Here is a 14,592-nt window from a genome sequence, read left to right on the forward strand (position 1 = left end):
TTGTGCTACTTGTGAATAGAATAGAGAGACATGATATATTAGTTCTTTTACAAGATCTATTTAATTTTTGATGGAGGCAGAAGAAGTTGTCCTTTGGTATGTGTCTTTAGGGGCAAAGTTTTGTTTTAGTATTTGGAATAAATAGAGAAGGTCAGTCAGGCTCTGTGCAACCAAAAACAGGAATAAGAAAAAAAGTCCATCTGAATAAGGAAGAGATGGTCTTTCATGAAATAAATTTAGTGGTCAGTGGTTCTAAGTAGCTTAAAGTGAGTTAACAATTCGGGTTTTTTAGCCTGTTTACCTACCCTAGGATATAGGAAATGTGTAGTTGTCCCTGTGGTGTGGCTTTCTCAAAATGTGGACCGTCTGCCACATTCTGGAGCATGTTTTGAAGTGAAACTGGGAAATCTTGGTTTTTAATAAATATCCTAGATGATTTTTACACACTCTAAAAATTTCAGAACTACTGCTTTAGTGAATCTTTAGGACAATGTGCAGAGGCACTTGGAAAGTGACTTTCACCTTTCTGAAAGGGAGGGCTATTTCAAGTTGTTTAACCATTCTGAGGATGCTTTGGAAGGTTTATACACCAAATTGCTTTCTTTTTTTTCTTTCTTGTGTGGGAATGTAAGAGGAATTTAACTTTCATTTGTATTTTTATTTTTTCTAAAGTCATTTTTTCCACTAAAACTGGGGGGAAAAAAAGGAAAATAAAATTTTAGAACTGAAATGAAACTTAACTAAGGGGTACTTAAGTGAGTACTTAAGTGCCTGGCACTGGGCAAAAGTGCTTTATCTACATTCTGTCACATTTAATTCTTGTCATACTGTTAGTGTTGGCGTTGGGATTCAAATTAATAGTCTGTCTGACTCAAGAGCCAGAGAATCTGTGCTTCCTTTATATTTCAGGAAGATAGAAAAATTAAATGTGTGTGTGTTTAATTCTGTTTAATTCTGTTGTCCTGATAGTGTTTATATTTTTATTTGACATATTATTAATGTAGATTACTTAGCTGTGTTATGGATTACATAGCCTTTGGTGAGCTTCCTGGGGAAGGTATGACCATATATTTAAAAGTTTATTTCTATGAACTAAATTTTAAACAAGTCACCATTTCTTATTGCATAACACCCTTATAAAGTTATATGTCTAGCTTAAATAAATAGAATAATACCCATTTGGTCAGTAGTAGAATTTTTGATTTTTTTTTTCTGGTTGACACATGTAGATGCTCCACGCCCTACTAGTCATGCCCGTCCTCCATCAACCAGTTTGATTTATGACTCAGACCTGGCTGTCTCTTATACTGACCTTGATAATCTTTTTAATTCTGATGAAGATGAACTGACAGTGAGTATCTTATTAATGATTACAATTATAATTTGTTTTCCTTCATTTTATATAAGTTTATTTTTCAGAAGTGATATGTGACTTGAATACCATGTTTTAGCCCTGAACAATAGGATATATTTTGGAAGAAATTAATTGGTGTCCTTTTTTAACCTCATGTTTGAGCCTTTTTTGTGTTTTTTTCTGGCTGCACCGCCTGGCTTGCAGAATCCCGACCAGGGATTGAACCCGGCCCTCGGCAGTGAAAGCACAGAGTCCTAACCACTGGACCGCCAGGGAATTCCCTGAGCATTCTTGATATAATGTCACCTATAAACTTTGAGGGGTTTTTTTCTTTATTTTTTGTCTTTGAAGGACATGTATAATTAAGCTTAATTTGAGCTCTGCCGTATGTTCTTTTTCTCCAGTCCTTAGGAAGCAGAATTATTATTATTACTTTAATAACTAGAATTATGACTTATAACATTATACCAGAACATATAAGATTTTTAGAAATTTCATGTAATGTCTGAAACATTTATATTAACATACTTGCAAACAAATAACCCAAAGAAAGTTTAGTATTGTTTTTTGTTTGTTTGTTTGTTTGTACTGCAGGTTATTATTAGTCATCAATTTTATACACATCAGTGTATACATGTCAATCCCAATCGCCCAATTCAGCACACCACCATTCCCACCCCACCGCGGTTTCCCCCCCTTGGTGTCCATGTTTCTTCTCTACATCTGTGTCTCAGCTTCTGCCCTGCAAACTGGTTCATCTGTACCATTTTTCTAGGTTCCACATACATGCATTAATATACGATATTTGTTTTTCTCTTTCTGACTTACTTCACTCTGTATGACAGTCTCTAGATGCATCCACGTCTCAACAAATGACTCAATTTCGAGGAAGCAGAATTATTAACCTAATCTTTGATCCTCTAGTTTTAGAAATGACCGAAAAATTGACTCAATTAGAGAATAATAAGTAATTAACATTAAAGTTATATGCCTTGTCAATTTGTTAAGGAATACTACTTCTTCTGAATTTGTTTGGCTTCACAGCCATTATTATAAGACACCTACATACTATAATAATGAAAGAGGAAGAAAAAGTAATGCTTAATCTTTAACATCCATTTGCAGGGAAAGGTGAAGATAAAAGAAATTAAAGCTTAAAATGAGATTCCCTAGAATGTCAAGTCTCTGGCAAATTAATGAATTGGGTGCTGCATTATAAAAGGGAATTCTTTTTTCATCTGCATAAAGATAGCTTGGAAACTTATATAGTACATTTGGTCTCTTCAATTAAGTGACATAAAGCAGATATCACTATACATAAACTTTTACTCCACATCCCGTAATATAGTATATTTTAGGTGAATATATCCCTGAATACTTTGATACTTTTGTACTTTCTCTACCATTCACGTATCAGCAGTGGCTCTTCTGAGGTCAAAGGTTGTGATCAGAGCTCAGTCTACATATCTAAGACAAGGTGGCTAACAGGAGACAAGGAACCAAGTTGTCAGCTCTAACAACACTGGTGACAGATTAGAGATTCTAAAACTTGTTTTGTTCGATGTATTAAAACTACCTTTAGTTAGGGATCCTATTGCTTTGTCGTATGAGATCTTTCTGAAGTTTTGCTTAGTTTTACCTGTTGTAGCGTTTTTGCAGGGCAAGAAGATTATTAAACAAGGTAAAAGTGTAAACAAGAATTTGGAGGGGTGATTGATTATATAGGAATCTTTAATGTCTTTTATTTAAAGGGACAAATGCTTTATGAGTATCTTTTACTAAGAGGCAATTCTGATGTTAATTACAAACCCTTATAGTAGGTTTTCTTACTTTTTTTTTTTAATAGGTTTTAAGTAATAGGTTGTTCTGTGTATTTTGAAAGTATTGGTCATTTTCTTGAAGGAACTTTTTCCTCTGTTATTTGGAGCATTATCAAATCAGTAGAAAAACTAATCTGGGTTATTGATTACCTAAAATGTGTTTTATGTCTTTAAATTATTTTGTATCTTTAAATTGTATCTTGTATATATTTGGCTCTAGCACAAATGGGCTCTACTTTCAAGTTACTCTGAATGATTACTGTCTTGATCACGTTGGATTTAAATTTCAGAGCAATATGTGTGTGTGTGTGTTTTTTAATAGCCTGGATCTAAAAAATCGGCGAATGGATCAGATGATAAATCCAGCTGCAAGGAGTCAAAGACAGGAAATCTGGACCCATTATCTTGCATAAGTAAGCTTCCCAAATCTGTGTTCCAGATAAATCTGCAAAATTAATCTCAACAAAGTTCTCCACCGCTTTGTTTTAAGCACAGAGTAACTTCTTTTTAGTCTTATGTTAAAATGTGTGTTTTATTAAATATAGGCACTGCAGATCTTCATAAAATGTATCCTACACCACCATCATTGGAACAACATATTATGGGATTTTCCCCAATGAATATGAATAATAAAGAATATGGTAGTATGGATACAACACCTGGAGGAACTGTTCTAGAAGGAAATAGTTCTAGTATAGGAGCACAGTTCAAAATTGAGGTTGATGAAGGATTCTGTAGCCCAAAACCTTCTGAAATTAAAGTAAGTATTTTATTTTTCTAGAAAAATAATTCACTTCCTATATTTTTGTATAGAATTAGTTTATTGCTAGATTCAAAAATCCTTTCTTAGTGATTCTAATTTCGTTATTAACAAATTTGAATTATGGTGACACTATTAAGAATGCATTTAAGAAAAGAGTAGGATTACATTTACATTGTATTATTTTGTTTAAAGACAGGAAAAAAGGACTAGAGTCAGTTTGTTGTTTTTTTTGTCCCTTGGAAAATAAGATGCTAAGAGTCATGGTCTTTATATTGTAGGATTTTTCTTATGTCTATAAGCCTGAAAATTGTCAAGTTCTAGTGGGATGTTCCATGTTTGCACCTCTAAAAACTCTACCAAGCCAGTGTTTGCCTGCTATCAAATTGCCAGAAGAGTGTATTTACCGTCAGAGTTGGACTGTTGGAAAATTGGAATTGCTTCCTTCAGGGCCTACAATGCCATTCATCAAAGAGGGGTATGATTTAAATGTATAGTATTGGTATAGTATATGAATGCTTGTATAGCTTTAATTTTTTTCATAGAAGCACCTAGTATGTTGGTACCCGGAAAAAAGATACTGGTTTTTGAAAGTTCTAAAAATCATTTTCTGATTAATAGCTTATAATGGTGTTTGTTCGGTATGGTTATTAAAGTATTGGAACACTAAAGACCAATCAACTTTGTCTTTGGAAGCACCTTTTATTTTGGTCTGAAATCCTAATCACTCTCATTTGTACATTTGCCGTATTTCACACACTTTTTATATTTAAGTATCTCTGAAATTGGGGTGTCTTATAATTCGTAACATCTTAGAATTGCCATTGTCCTTTTTTTACACATAAATATCTCTAAAATTGGGTTTGTTTTTTTTAAACAGTGGCATCTTAGAATCAATGAAGTATGGGTATTTGTAGTACAAGAAATATATAGATAGTAATTGTGGATGTCTAGGTGTGGAAGAGTGTATACAAATTTTATTTATAATGGAACTAGTTAGTTGGGTCTCACCACACAACAATCACCTAGAGTGGATGTACTAACCAAAAATACATTTTAATTGTACTTGTAATTTTTGCACTAATCGTATTTTCATAATTTTTGGTGTTATTGAAAAACATTTGGGACATTTTTAGTTGTATTTCCCATTACTAATATGTTCCTTTATGCATGTTTTTGATTCTCTTTTGCCCTGGTGACACTAGTGATGGAAGTACTATGGATCAAGAATATGGCCCTGCTTATACACCTCAAACTCATGCTTCTTTTGGGATGCCTCCTAGCAGTGCACCTCCTAGTAACAGTGGAGCAGGAATTCTTCCTTCTCCATCTACCCCTAGGTTTCCAACTCCAAGGACTCCAAGGACTCCAAGGACTCCTCGTGGAGCTGGTGGACCAGCTAGTGCTCAAGGTTCAGTCAAATATGAAAATTCAGACTTATATTCACCAGCTTCCACCCCATCCACGTGCAGACCCCTTAATTCTGTTGAACCTGCAACTGTTCCTTCCATCCCTGAAGCACACAGTCTTTATGTAAACCTCATTCTTTCAGAATCAGTTATGAATTTGTTTAAAGACTGTAACTTTGATAGTTGCTGTATCTGTGTCTGCAACATGAATATCAAGGGTGCCGATGTTGGAGTTTACATTCCAGATCCAACGCAGGAAGCACAGTATAGGTGTACCTGTGGCTTCAGTGCTGTCATGAACAGAAAATTTGGAAACAATTCAGGATTATTTCTTGAAGATGAACTAGATATCATAGGACGCAACACAGAATGTGGCAAAGAAGCAGAAAAACGTTTTGAAGCTCTCAGGGCTACTTCTGCTGAACATGTTAATGGAGGACTAAAGGAATCTGAAAAATTGCCTGATGAGTTGATATTATTGCTACAAGATCAGTGCACTAATTTATTTTCACCTTTTGGAGCTGCAGACCAAGATCCTTTTCCCAAAATTGGTATAACTAACAACTGGGTACGTGTTGAAGAGCGGGACTGTTGCAATGACTGCTACCTTGCATTAGAACATGGGCGTCAGTTCATGGATAACATGTCAGGAGGAAAAGTTGATGAAGCACTTGTGAAAAGTTCATGCTTACACCCCTGGTCCAAAAGAAATGGTAAGTATGCTAATGGAATAATTTTTCTCTTTATTTTCCTTTAGTTGTATGACTTTTCTTTCTTAGGAAAAGGTATTAAAGGCAGTTTCCCATGTAGCTGATAGAGACACTTAAATTTGGACTTAAAACTCCTTTAAGAATGATATTTTTAGGGCTTCCCTGGTGGCGCAGTGGTTGAGAGTCCGCCTGCCGATGCAGGGGACATGGGTTCGTGCCCCAGTCCGGGAAGATCCCACACGCCGCACAGCGGCTGGGCCTGTGAGCCATGGCCTCTGAGCCTGCGCATCCGGAGCCTGTGTTCCGCAACAGGAGAGGCCACAGCAGTGAGAGGCCCGTGTACCGCCAAAAAAAAAAAAAAAAATGGTATTTTTAAAGGGAGAATTTCCTAGCAGTTTAATTTCACCAACAGAAGTATGGTTATTAGAGGTCTGTAATTATGTACTTGAGTAGGACTATAAAAGGTACTTTGCACATGTCAATTAGCAGAAAATTACTCGTTGTCTGATTTATTCAACATTCTATCACTCATTATTTATTGAGCAGCTAATATGTGCCAGGCACTGTTCTTTTACGAAGTACAGTATTAAAACAAACATATTTCCTGCCCTTTTTGAGCCTGTAATTCTCAAAATAACAAAATAAACGAAAATAAGTAATTATATGATATCAGATAGCGACAAGTGCTTTGACGGAAAAGCAGGGTAAAGGAGTGGAAAAAGACAAGAATATGCTACTTTAGATGTATGTTTAGAGAAGATATTACTGAGGGACAGCATTTGAGCAAAGACCTACATAGAGTGGGGGAATGTGAGCTGTGTGGCCGAGAGAAGAGTGTTTTCAGGTAGTGCAAAGACTGTGAGGGAGTAGTGTGCCTAATATGTTTGAGAAACTGTAAGGAGGCCCTGTTGCTGGAATGAATTGAGTGATGGGGAGACTGTTAGGAGTTGGAAGGCTAAGAGATGGCCGAGCACCAAAATCATGTAGGGTCTTATGTACCATGTAAGTAAGGCCTTTATAGTTTATTCTAAGAGTTACGGGAAGCTGTAGGACAGTTTTGAGCAGAGAAGTAACATGATCCTTTTACTGTTTATTCTTTTAAAAGATCACTCTAGCTGTTGTGCTGTGGGTGGTGAAGGTGAGAGTAGAAGCAGATAGATCAGTTAGGAGGCGGTTACAGTAGTTCAGGTGAAAGATGACAGTACCTTAGACAAGATTGGAAGCAATAGAGATGTGAGTAGTAGGTTCTAGGCATATTTGGGAAATAGAACCTACAGGATTTGCTGATATAAGGAAAGATGAGGCATCAAGGATAGCTTGAGCGAATGGATGAATGATGGTACTAATTATAGAGGAGGGGAACAACTGGGGGAGAAGGTCAAGTACTTATCTGGAGAAACGAATTTTAAATTCGGAGGAGTAGTTGGGGCTAGAGATTAAAAAATGTTGTGTGTGAGTTATCAGTATTTTAAGTTATCAGTATTTTAAGCTATGGAGATGGATGAAAAAACTTAGAGAGTGACTCTAGATAGAGAAGTCCAAGGATGGAACTGACATTTAGAGATGGGGGAGAAGAGGAGGATCCAGGATAGGCAACAAAGGAGGTAGGAAGAAAACCAAGAGAGTGTGTTGTGCTGGTAGCTAAGTATAGGAAATGTTTGAAGAAGGAGAGAAATGTCATCCATGTCAAATACTTGTGTGTAGTTATAAAGATCTAATGAGTTAATACATATGAGCTGCTTAACACAATCCTTGGCACATAGTAAGTACTGAATTTATATAAGCTGCCATTATTAAAGTCATCATTTAGGGTTTTTTTTCAGGCATAGCCACTGGGAAACGTATTTCTAAAAAGATGTCTCAGTATACCACTCATTAACTTTTTCCTAACTTTTGGTAATTATGCAGAAAGTTAGCCTTCTTCAGAATGTGGTTTTTGTTAAGAATTTTTGTTCTTAGGTGATACATGCCATTTAATAACTTTTATTTGGTTCCTTATGTCATTTGCTAATCCAGCCATTTTTGGACACGTGCAAAACAATGTGCTTGGTATTCTGGAAGATATGAAGATATCCTATATTTAAGTTGCTTATAGACTACTTGGAGAACTAAAACTGTAATACAGGGTTGAAGTAAAAATACTCTAAATGCCCATTGACAGGAGAATGGATAATATGATAGTACAGATAGAATGTTACATAAGCTCTGAAAATGAGTAAAACTCTTGTAACAGATGAATCTTGGTAAAAGTTTTGAGGGGAGGGAGAGGGAACAAGTCCCAGAAGATTGTATATAGTGAGATATTTTTTCATAAAGTTCTAAAACAGGCAAAACTAAATGTATTTTCTAGATGCACATAAAATTCAGGATGATGGTTAATTCTTAAAAGCTGAGGGATAAGATAGGGAGAAGCACTTAATAAGATTGAGTAATGTGCTTCTTGGGCAGTGAGATCGTAGTTGTTCATAATATTATTAAGAAAATTTGTGAATAAGATAAGGCTATGCATGGACCAGTGGTTACATTTTGTTCATGATAATAGTTTGATGATTCATCAAACTCAGTATACTCAAGGATCAAATTTTTAAAGAAAAAGGTATAAATAAATGTCATATAGATTTTCAAAAAAACGGCAGGATTATTTTCAGCCATAGATAGTAGTTAAGAACATAGGCTGTGGAACCGACTACTTGGGTTTGCAACATGGCTCCATCACTATATACTATGACCTTGGGCAAGTTATTTAACCTCTGTTTCAGTTTCTTGAGATAGTGTCAATAATAGTATTTACCTCAGTGTTAGAGGATCGAATGAACTAATACATATAAAACAGACCAGTGCCTGGCACAAAGTACTCAAATATTACCAGTAGTAACAGTAGTAGTAATAGCAGCAGCAGCAGCATTAGTGGTATTCTGTTTATTTTTATTATTATTATTTGTTTTTAAGATCCAGCTTATCTTGAAAGTTGTCACAAGAAAAAAAATTTTGTGTAACTGTGTATGATGATGGATGTTAACTGGACTTACTGTGGTGATCATTTTACAGTATATACAGATAACAAATCATCACTTCTTACACCTAAAACATAACTAATTTTTTTGTCAGTTATACCTCAAAAAAAAATATCCAACTTATTTGCCAAGTAATAGAAAATATTGAGTTGTTAACCTTGTGTGCATTTTTTCTATAACAATAAAGATTGATGTAAACAGATTACTCTGCTGCCATAAAGATGAATTTCATCCTAAGAATTTATATTGAGAAAATAATTCAAAACAAAAAAGAAATATCTTTATATTTCAATTTAAAATTTCAACATTAAAATAAATAATGCTGCAAAACCTAAATGGGCAATATTGGAATACTTTCTCATTCAATTATAACAGCTTCATAAAATAGTATCAAACTCCTGTATTAGGACCTTTGCCCTGATTGTTTCCTCTGCCTGGGACACTGTTCTTCCAAGTATTTACATGGGTAACTCTCTTGTCTTTTTAAATTTTGTCAGAAGTCATCTTCTCCATCCTGCTCCTTTTTTTTTTTTTCCCCATAGTGTTTGCTTATTACCTTCTAATATACTGTATAATTTATTAATTATCTCTCCATTAAGTTCAGCCTATGCAAGTTCTGTTTAAGAGAAAGGGTTTTTGTCTATTTTGTTTGTTTGTTGATATGTCCAAGTACCTAGAACAGTGCCTGGCATATAGATGGCCAAGGCGTTGAAATATTTGTTTGAAGGAATTAAAAGTCTACAAACTGTAGTTTGTATAATTTAATGGTAATGTTTATTTTTCTCAAGATAGAAAAAGCTTTGTTCCAATTATAAAAAATACATACTTGCTGAAAAGAAAGTTAAGAATCTAAACAATACAGAAAAGTAGAAGTAAAAATTGCCCCCAATTTTTGCCCATCCCCATCATTACACCACTCCATGATCACTCATTTTTAAGCAACTTTATTGACATACCATACAATTCATTTAAAGTGTACAATTGAATGGTTTTTAGTATTCACAGAGTTGTGTAGCCATCACCACAATCAATTTTAGAACATTTTCATCATCCTCAAAAGGAATCCCATGTTTATTAGCAATCACTCCCCATTTTCCTCCAACCACTCCCTCCCAGCACTAGGCAACCACCAGTGTACTTTCTGTCTCTGTAGATTTGCCTCTTTTATACATTTCATATAAATAAAATCATATCCTATATGGTCTTTTGTGACTGACTTCTTTTTCTTAGAATAATGTTTTCAAGATTTATCCATGTTGTAGCATGTGTTAGTACTTCACTTGTTTTTATTGCCAAATAATATTCCATTTATGAGCATCCCACATTTTATTTACCCATTCGCCTGTTCATGGACATTTGGACTGTTTCCACTCTTTGGCTGATATGAATAATGGTACTATGAACATATGTGTACCAGTTTTTGTGTAAACATACGTTTTTATTACTCTTAGGTGGACTTGATAACTGTTTTACGTTTTGAGGAACTGCAAGACTATTTTCTAAAGCAGTGCACCATTTTACATTCCCATCAGCAATCAGTTCCACTTTTTCCATATCCTAATTAACACTTGTCCTTGTGTGTTTTATTATTATTATAATCATCTTATTGGGTTGTGAAGTATTATCTCATTGTGGTTTTGATTTGCATTTCCCTAATAACTAATGAAGTTGAGCATCTTTTCATGTGCTTACTGCCCATTTCTCTTTCCTCTTTGGAGAAATGTCTTTTCAGATACTTTGCCCATTTTTAAATTAGGTTTTTTGTCTTTTCATTATTGAGTTATAAGTGTTCTTTATATCTTCTGGATACAAGTTCCTTATCAGATTATGATTTGCACATATTTTCTCCTGTTCTCTGGGTTCTCTTTTCACTTTCTTGATGGTATCATTTGAAGCAGAAAAGTTTTTAATTTTGATGTTCAGTGTATTATTCTATTTTGTTGTTTGTACTTTTGGTTTCATATCTAAAAAGGCTTTACCTAATCCTAAGTCATGAAGATATACTTCCATGTTTTTTTCTAAGAGTTTTATAGATTTAGCACTTATATTTAGCTCTTTAATCCGTTCTGAATTAACTTTTGTATATAACGTAAGGAAGGGGTTCCATATTCATTCCTTTGCATGTGGATATCCAATTGTCCTAGAACCATTTGTTGAAAAGATTATCTTTCCCCATTAAATTGTCTTGGCACCTTTGTCAAAAATCAGTTGACTGTAGGGCTTCCCTGGTGGTGCAGTGGTTGAGAGTCCGCCTGCCGATGCAGGGGACACGGGTTTCTGCCCCGGTCAGGGAAGATCCCACGTGCCGCGGAGCAGCTGGGCCTGTGAGCCATGGCCGCTGAGCCTGCGCGTCTGGAGCCTGTGCTCCGCAATGGGAGAGGCCACAGCAGTGAGAGGCCCGCGTACCGCAAAAAAAATCAGTTGACAATAAATGTGAAGTTTTATTTCTGGATGTTTACTTCTATTGATCTATTTATCTGTCCTTCATGATCACTCTTAAAAATCATTATATATTCTAAAAACCATTGCTTTCCACCAGATCTCAGTATAGAGACCTGGCACTTGTCATAATATACAATTATATTATTTTTCATGCATTCTCCTGCACAAGATTGTAAGATCCCTGAAGACATGAATAAGAATTTATTTACACAATATTCCCAGCAGCTAGCATAGTTCCTGACCCATAGTAGGTCTTCATTAAATATATATTTTTTTAAGAATGAAAGAGTATCTATGGGAATCTCTCTGAATTAAAATCAAACTGTAGTTTCCTGAGCTTCACTCAGACCAGAATTTCTCAGGGTAAGCTCTGTGTATATGTTTTTTAAAAGTTCCCCATTTGATTATGATAAACAACCTTAGCCAATGACAACTTTTTCTAGATTTTATGTAAATAGTCACATATGAATACACATAGTTCTGTTTGTGTAAAATTATCTTCCATACTTTTAAAACCTGTTTTTTAATTTATTAGTTTATTAGTCATTTGTCCATTTCAAATAGCTCTGTTATCACTTTTTTTTTTTTTTTTTTGGTGGTACGTGGGCCTCTCACTGCTGTGGCCTCTCCCGCTGCGGAGCACAGGCTCTGGACGCGCGGGCCCAGCGGCCATGGCTCACGGGCCCGGCCGCTTTGCGGCACGTGGGATCTTCCTGGACCGGGGCACAAACCCGCGTCCCCTGCATCGGCAGGCAGACTCCCAACCACTGCGCCACCAGGGAAGTCCTGTTATCACTTTTAATGACTAGTATTCTATTATGTATATAATAGTTTATTTAAACATAATAATTATTAAGCAGTATATCTGAAATTAAATTACTTCTGATTCTGTACACTATTTAGATATAGGGAATTAAAACAAGAAATAAATTAGGCAATAATAATAATGAATTAAAGTTGAATGATTTAACATAACAGAGTGCTCAAACAGGTTTAATGATACAGCTGAACCATAATGGAGGGACAGATTACTTATATCAGTAATATTTCATGGTTTTTTAAAAAGCCATTTGACAATTAAGAGTGACACCCTCCATATCCATCCTGATAGTTGGTCAGAAATGTAGGTCATAATAATTTGATAATCTGTAAATCTGTTACGTCTAGGTTAATAAAATATCTTCAGATATTACAGCACTTTTTAGCAGTATGAACAAGTTTATCTGTTACTGTACAAGTTGTATACTTCAGAGTTGTTACATACAGTCTACCATTTTTCACAAGTTAAGCTTTAATCATTGTAACCAGTCTAGTCCATCTGGTCATTTTACCAAAGTGGTGGTAATGAAGGTGCATAATTTATAACTCATTTCTGTGTGAGGCAAAGTTCTTTCTAGTAAGATACCGATAAGCACCAAAAACAACCAAAATAGGGACTTCCCTGGCGGTCCAGTGGTTAAGACTCTGCGCTTCCACTGCAAGGGGCACGGGTTTGATGCCTGGTAGGGGAACTAAGATCCTGTGTGCCGAGCTGCACAGTCTAAATAAATAAATAGATAAAACAACCAAAATAAATGCAAAAAGGAAGAAATTTATTTGATTAATTTATAAATTGATCAATGAGCTAATGAATGACTTTTTATGAAGACGAGTTACAATAACTTTTTTATTGTCTCTTCTTGGTTTTAAATACCTAGAAAAATCATTTCTACAGATCATTTTAGATACAACTTACTATAGTTCTCTACACAAGCAGATGCTTAATCTTGGTGATGAAGAGCTAAACTTCCCTAGATGTCTTGTTATCATAAAAATTTTTGTGTTGACAATAGCAATTCTTATTCTTTTTTCTTTTTTTTTTTTAATGGTTGTAGATGTGAGTATGCAGTGCTCACAAGATATACTTCGAATGCTTCTATCTCTTCAGCCAGTTCTTCAGGATGCTATTCAGAAAAAAAGAACAGTAAGGCCTTGGGGGGTTCAAGGTCCTCTCACTTGGCAACAATTTCATAAAATGGCTGGCCGAGGCTCTTATGGTAAGTAATTTATAGTAATGTGTATTGACTTATTTTATATCATTTCTCAGTTTTTTTGCCCAACTTTAATAAGCACATTTATCTTTAAATATTTCGGTGGCATATGCTTGACTTAAGGCCAGTGTGGTCAATCTTAGCCTTCCTTACTTTGAACGTTTTCAACATTCACTTTACTGGGTTCTCCAATCCCACTTCAGAAAGAACAGCTTGTTTTTACATATTTTACTGACCAGAAAGATTTTATGTGAAGAAAGAATCATACTGCCAAATAAAGACTGAAACACTACTTTTCTTGTAAGTTTACTATTTTACAAAATTTAATGAAAAATGGGGTAAAAAAGAGAGGGTAATACTAGTGATAAAAGGCCCCAAGGTCTTCATTTAAAAAAAAAAGAAAGAACAAAGACAGAAATTTGCCCCTTGTGACAAGAGTAACAAATGAATACTCTCAGTATGGTAAACAGTAGATTTATGGTCAACTGTAATGGAAGGAGCATTCAAAATGCTTGAACTATCTGTTGAAGATTATCTCTGGGGAAAAAAACCCCAGAAAAGATTGGGAACTTCCCTGGTGGTGCAGTGGTTAAGAATCTGCCTGCCAGTGCAGGGGCCACGGGTTTGATCCTTGGGCCGGGAAGGTCCCATGTGCCACGGAGCAACTAAGCCCATGCGCCACAACTACTAAGCCTGTGCTCTAGAGCCCGTGAGCCACAACTGCTGAGCCTGAGTGCTGCAACTACTGAAGCCCATGCACCTAGAGCCTGTGCTACGCAACAAGAGAAGCCACTGCAATGAGAAGCCCGCGCACCGCAACGAAGAGTAGCCCCCACTCGCCACAACTAGAGAAAGCCCACGCACAGCAATGAAGACCCAACACAGCCAAAAATAAATAAAATTTTTAAAAACCCCAAAAAACAAAAAAGAGTGTTTCTGAAAGGTGGGATGTAATTGAAACTTTTAAAATATATTTGAAATAATAGTTTTTATTCTGAAGTCCTTGACTTTTTTTGCATGGTTTTAGAATGCATTATGTACAGAAGTAGTAGA

The 14,592-nt window shown here is 35.5% G+C and overlaps 1 protein-coding gene across 3 annotated transcripts in view; it reads left to right on the forward strand.

Annotated features, from left to right (window-relative positions):
- The window catches only part of MED13 (mediator complex subunit 13), a 95,110-nt gene that overhangs the window by 51,782 nt on the left and 28,736 nt on the right, over nucleotides 1-14,592 (forward strand). For all 3 annotated transcript variants that reach the window (XR_012328783.1, XM_073798346.1, XM_019945402.3), the window contains 6 exons: nucleotides 1,230-1,351; nucleotides 3,497-3,587; nucleotides 3,720-3,934; nucleotides 4,216-4,412; nucleotides 5,140-6,056; nucleotides 13,384-13,545. Coding sequence is in view for 2 of the 3 variants with exons in the window: in XM_073798346.1 (XP_073654447.1) it covers nucleotides 1,230-1,351; nucleotides 3,497-3,587; nucleotides 3,720-3,934; nucleotides 4,216-4,412; nucleotides 5,140-6,056; nucleotides 13,384-13,545 (1,704 nt within the window). In the remaining variant the exon portion in view is untranslated. The remainder of the gene's footprint in view (nucleotides 1-1,229; nucleotides 1,352-3,496; nucleotides 3,588-3,719; nucleotides 3,935-4,215; nucleotides 4,413-5,139; nucleotides 6,057-13,383; nucleotides 13,546-14,592) is intronic.

Source organism: Tursiops truncatus, chromosome 20 (assembly GCF_011762595.2).
Source record: "Tursiops truncatus isolate mTurTru1 chromosome 20, mTurTru1.mat.Y, whole genome shotgun sequence".
In the NCBI taxonomy this organism is placed as follows: domain Eukaryota; kingdom Metazoa; phylum Chordata; class Mammalia; order Artiodactyla; family Delphinidae; genus Tursiops; species Tursiops truncatus.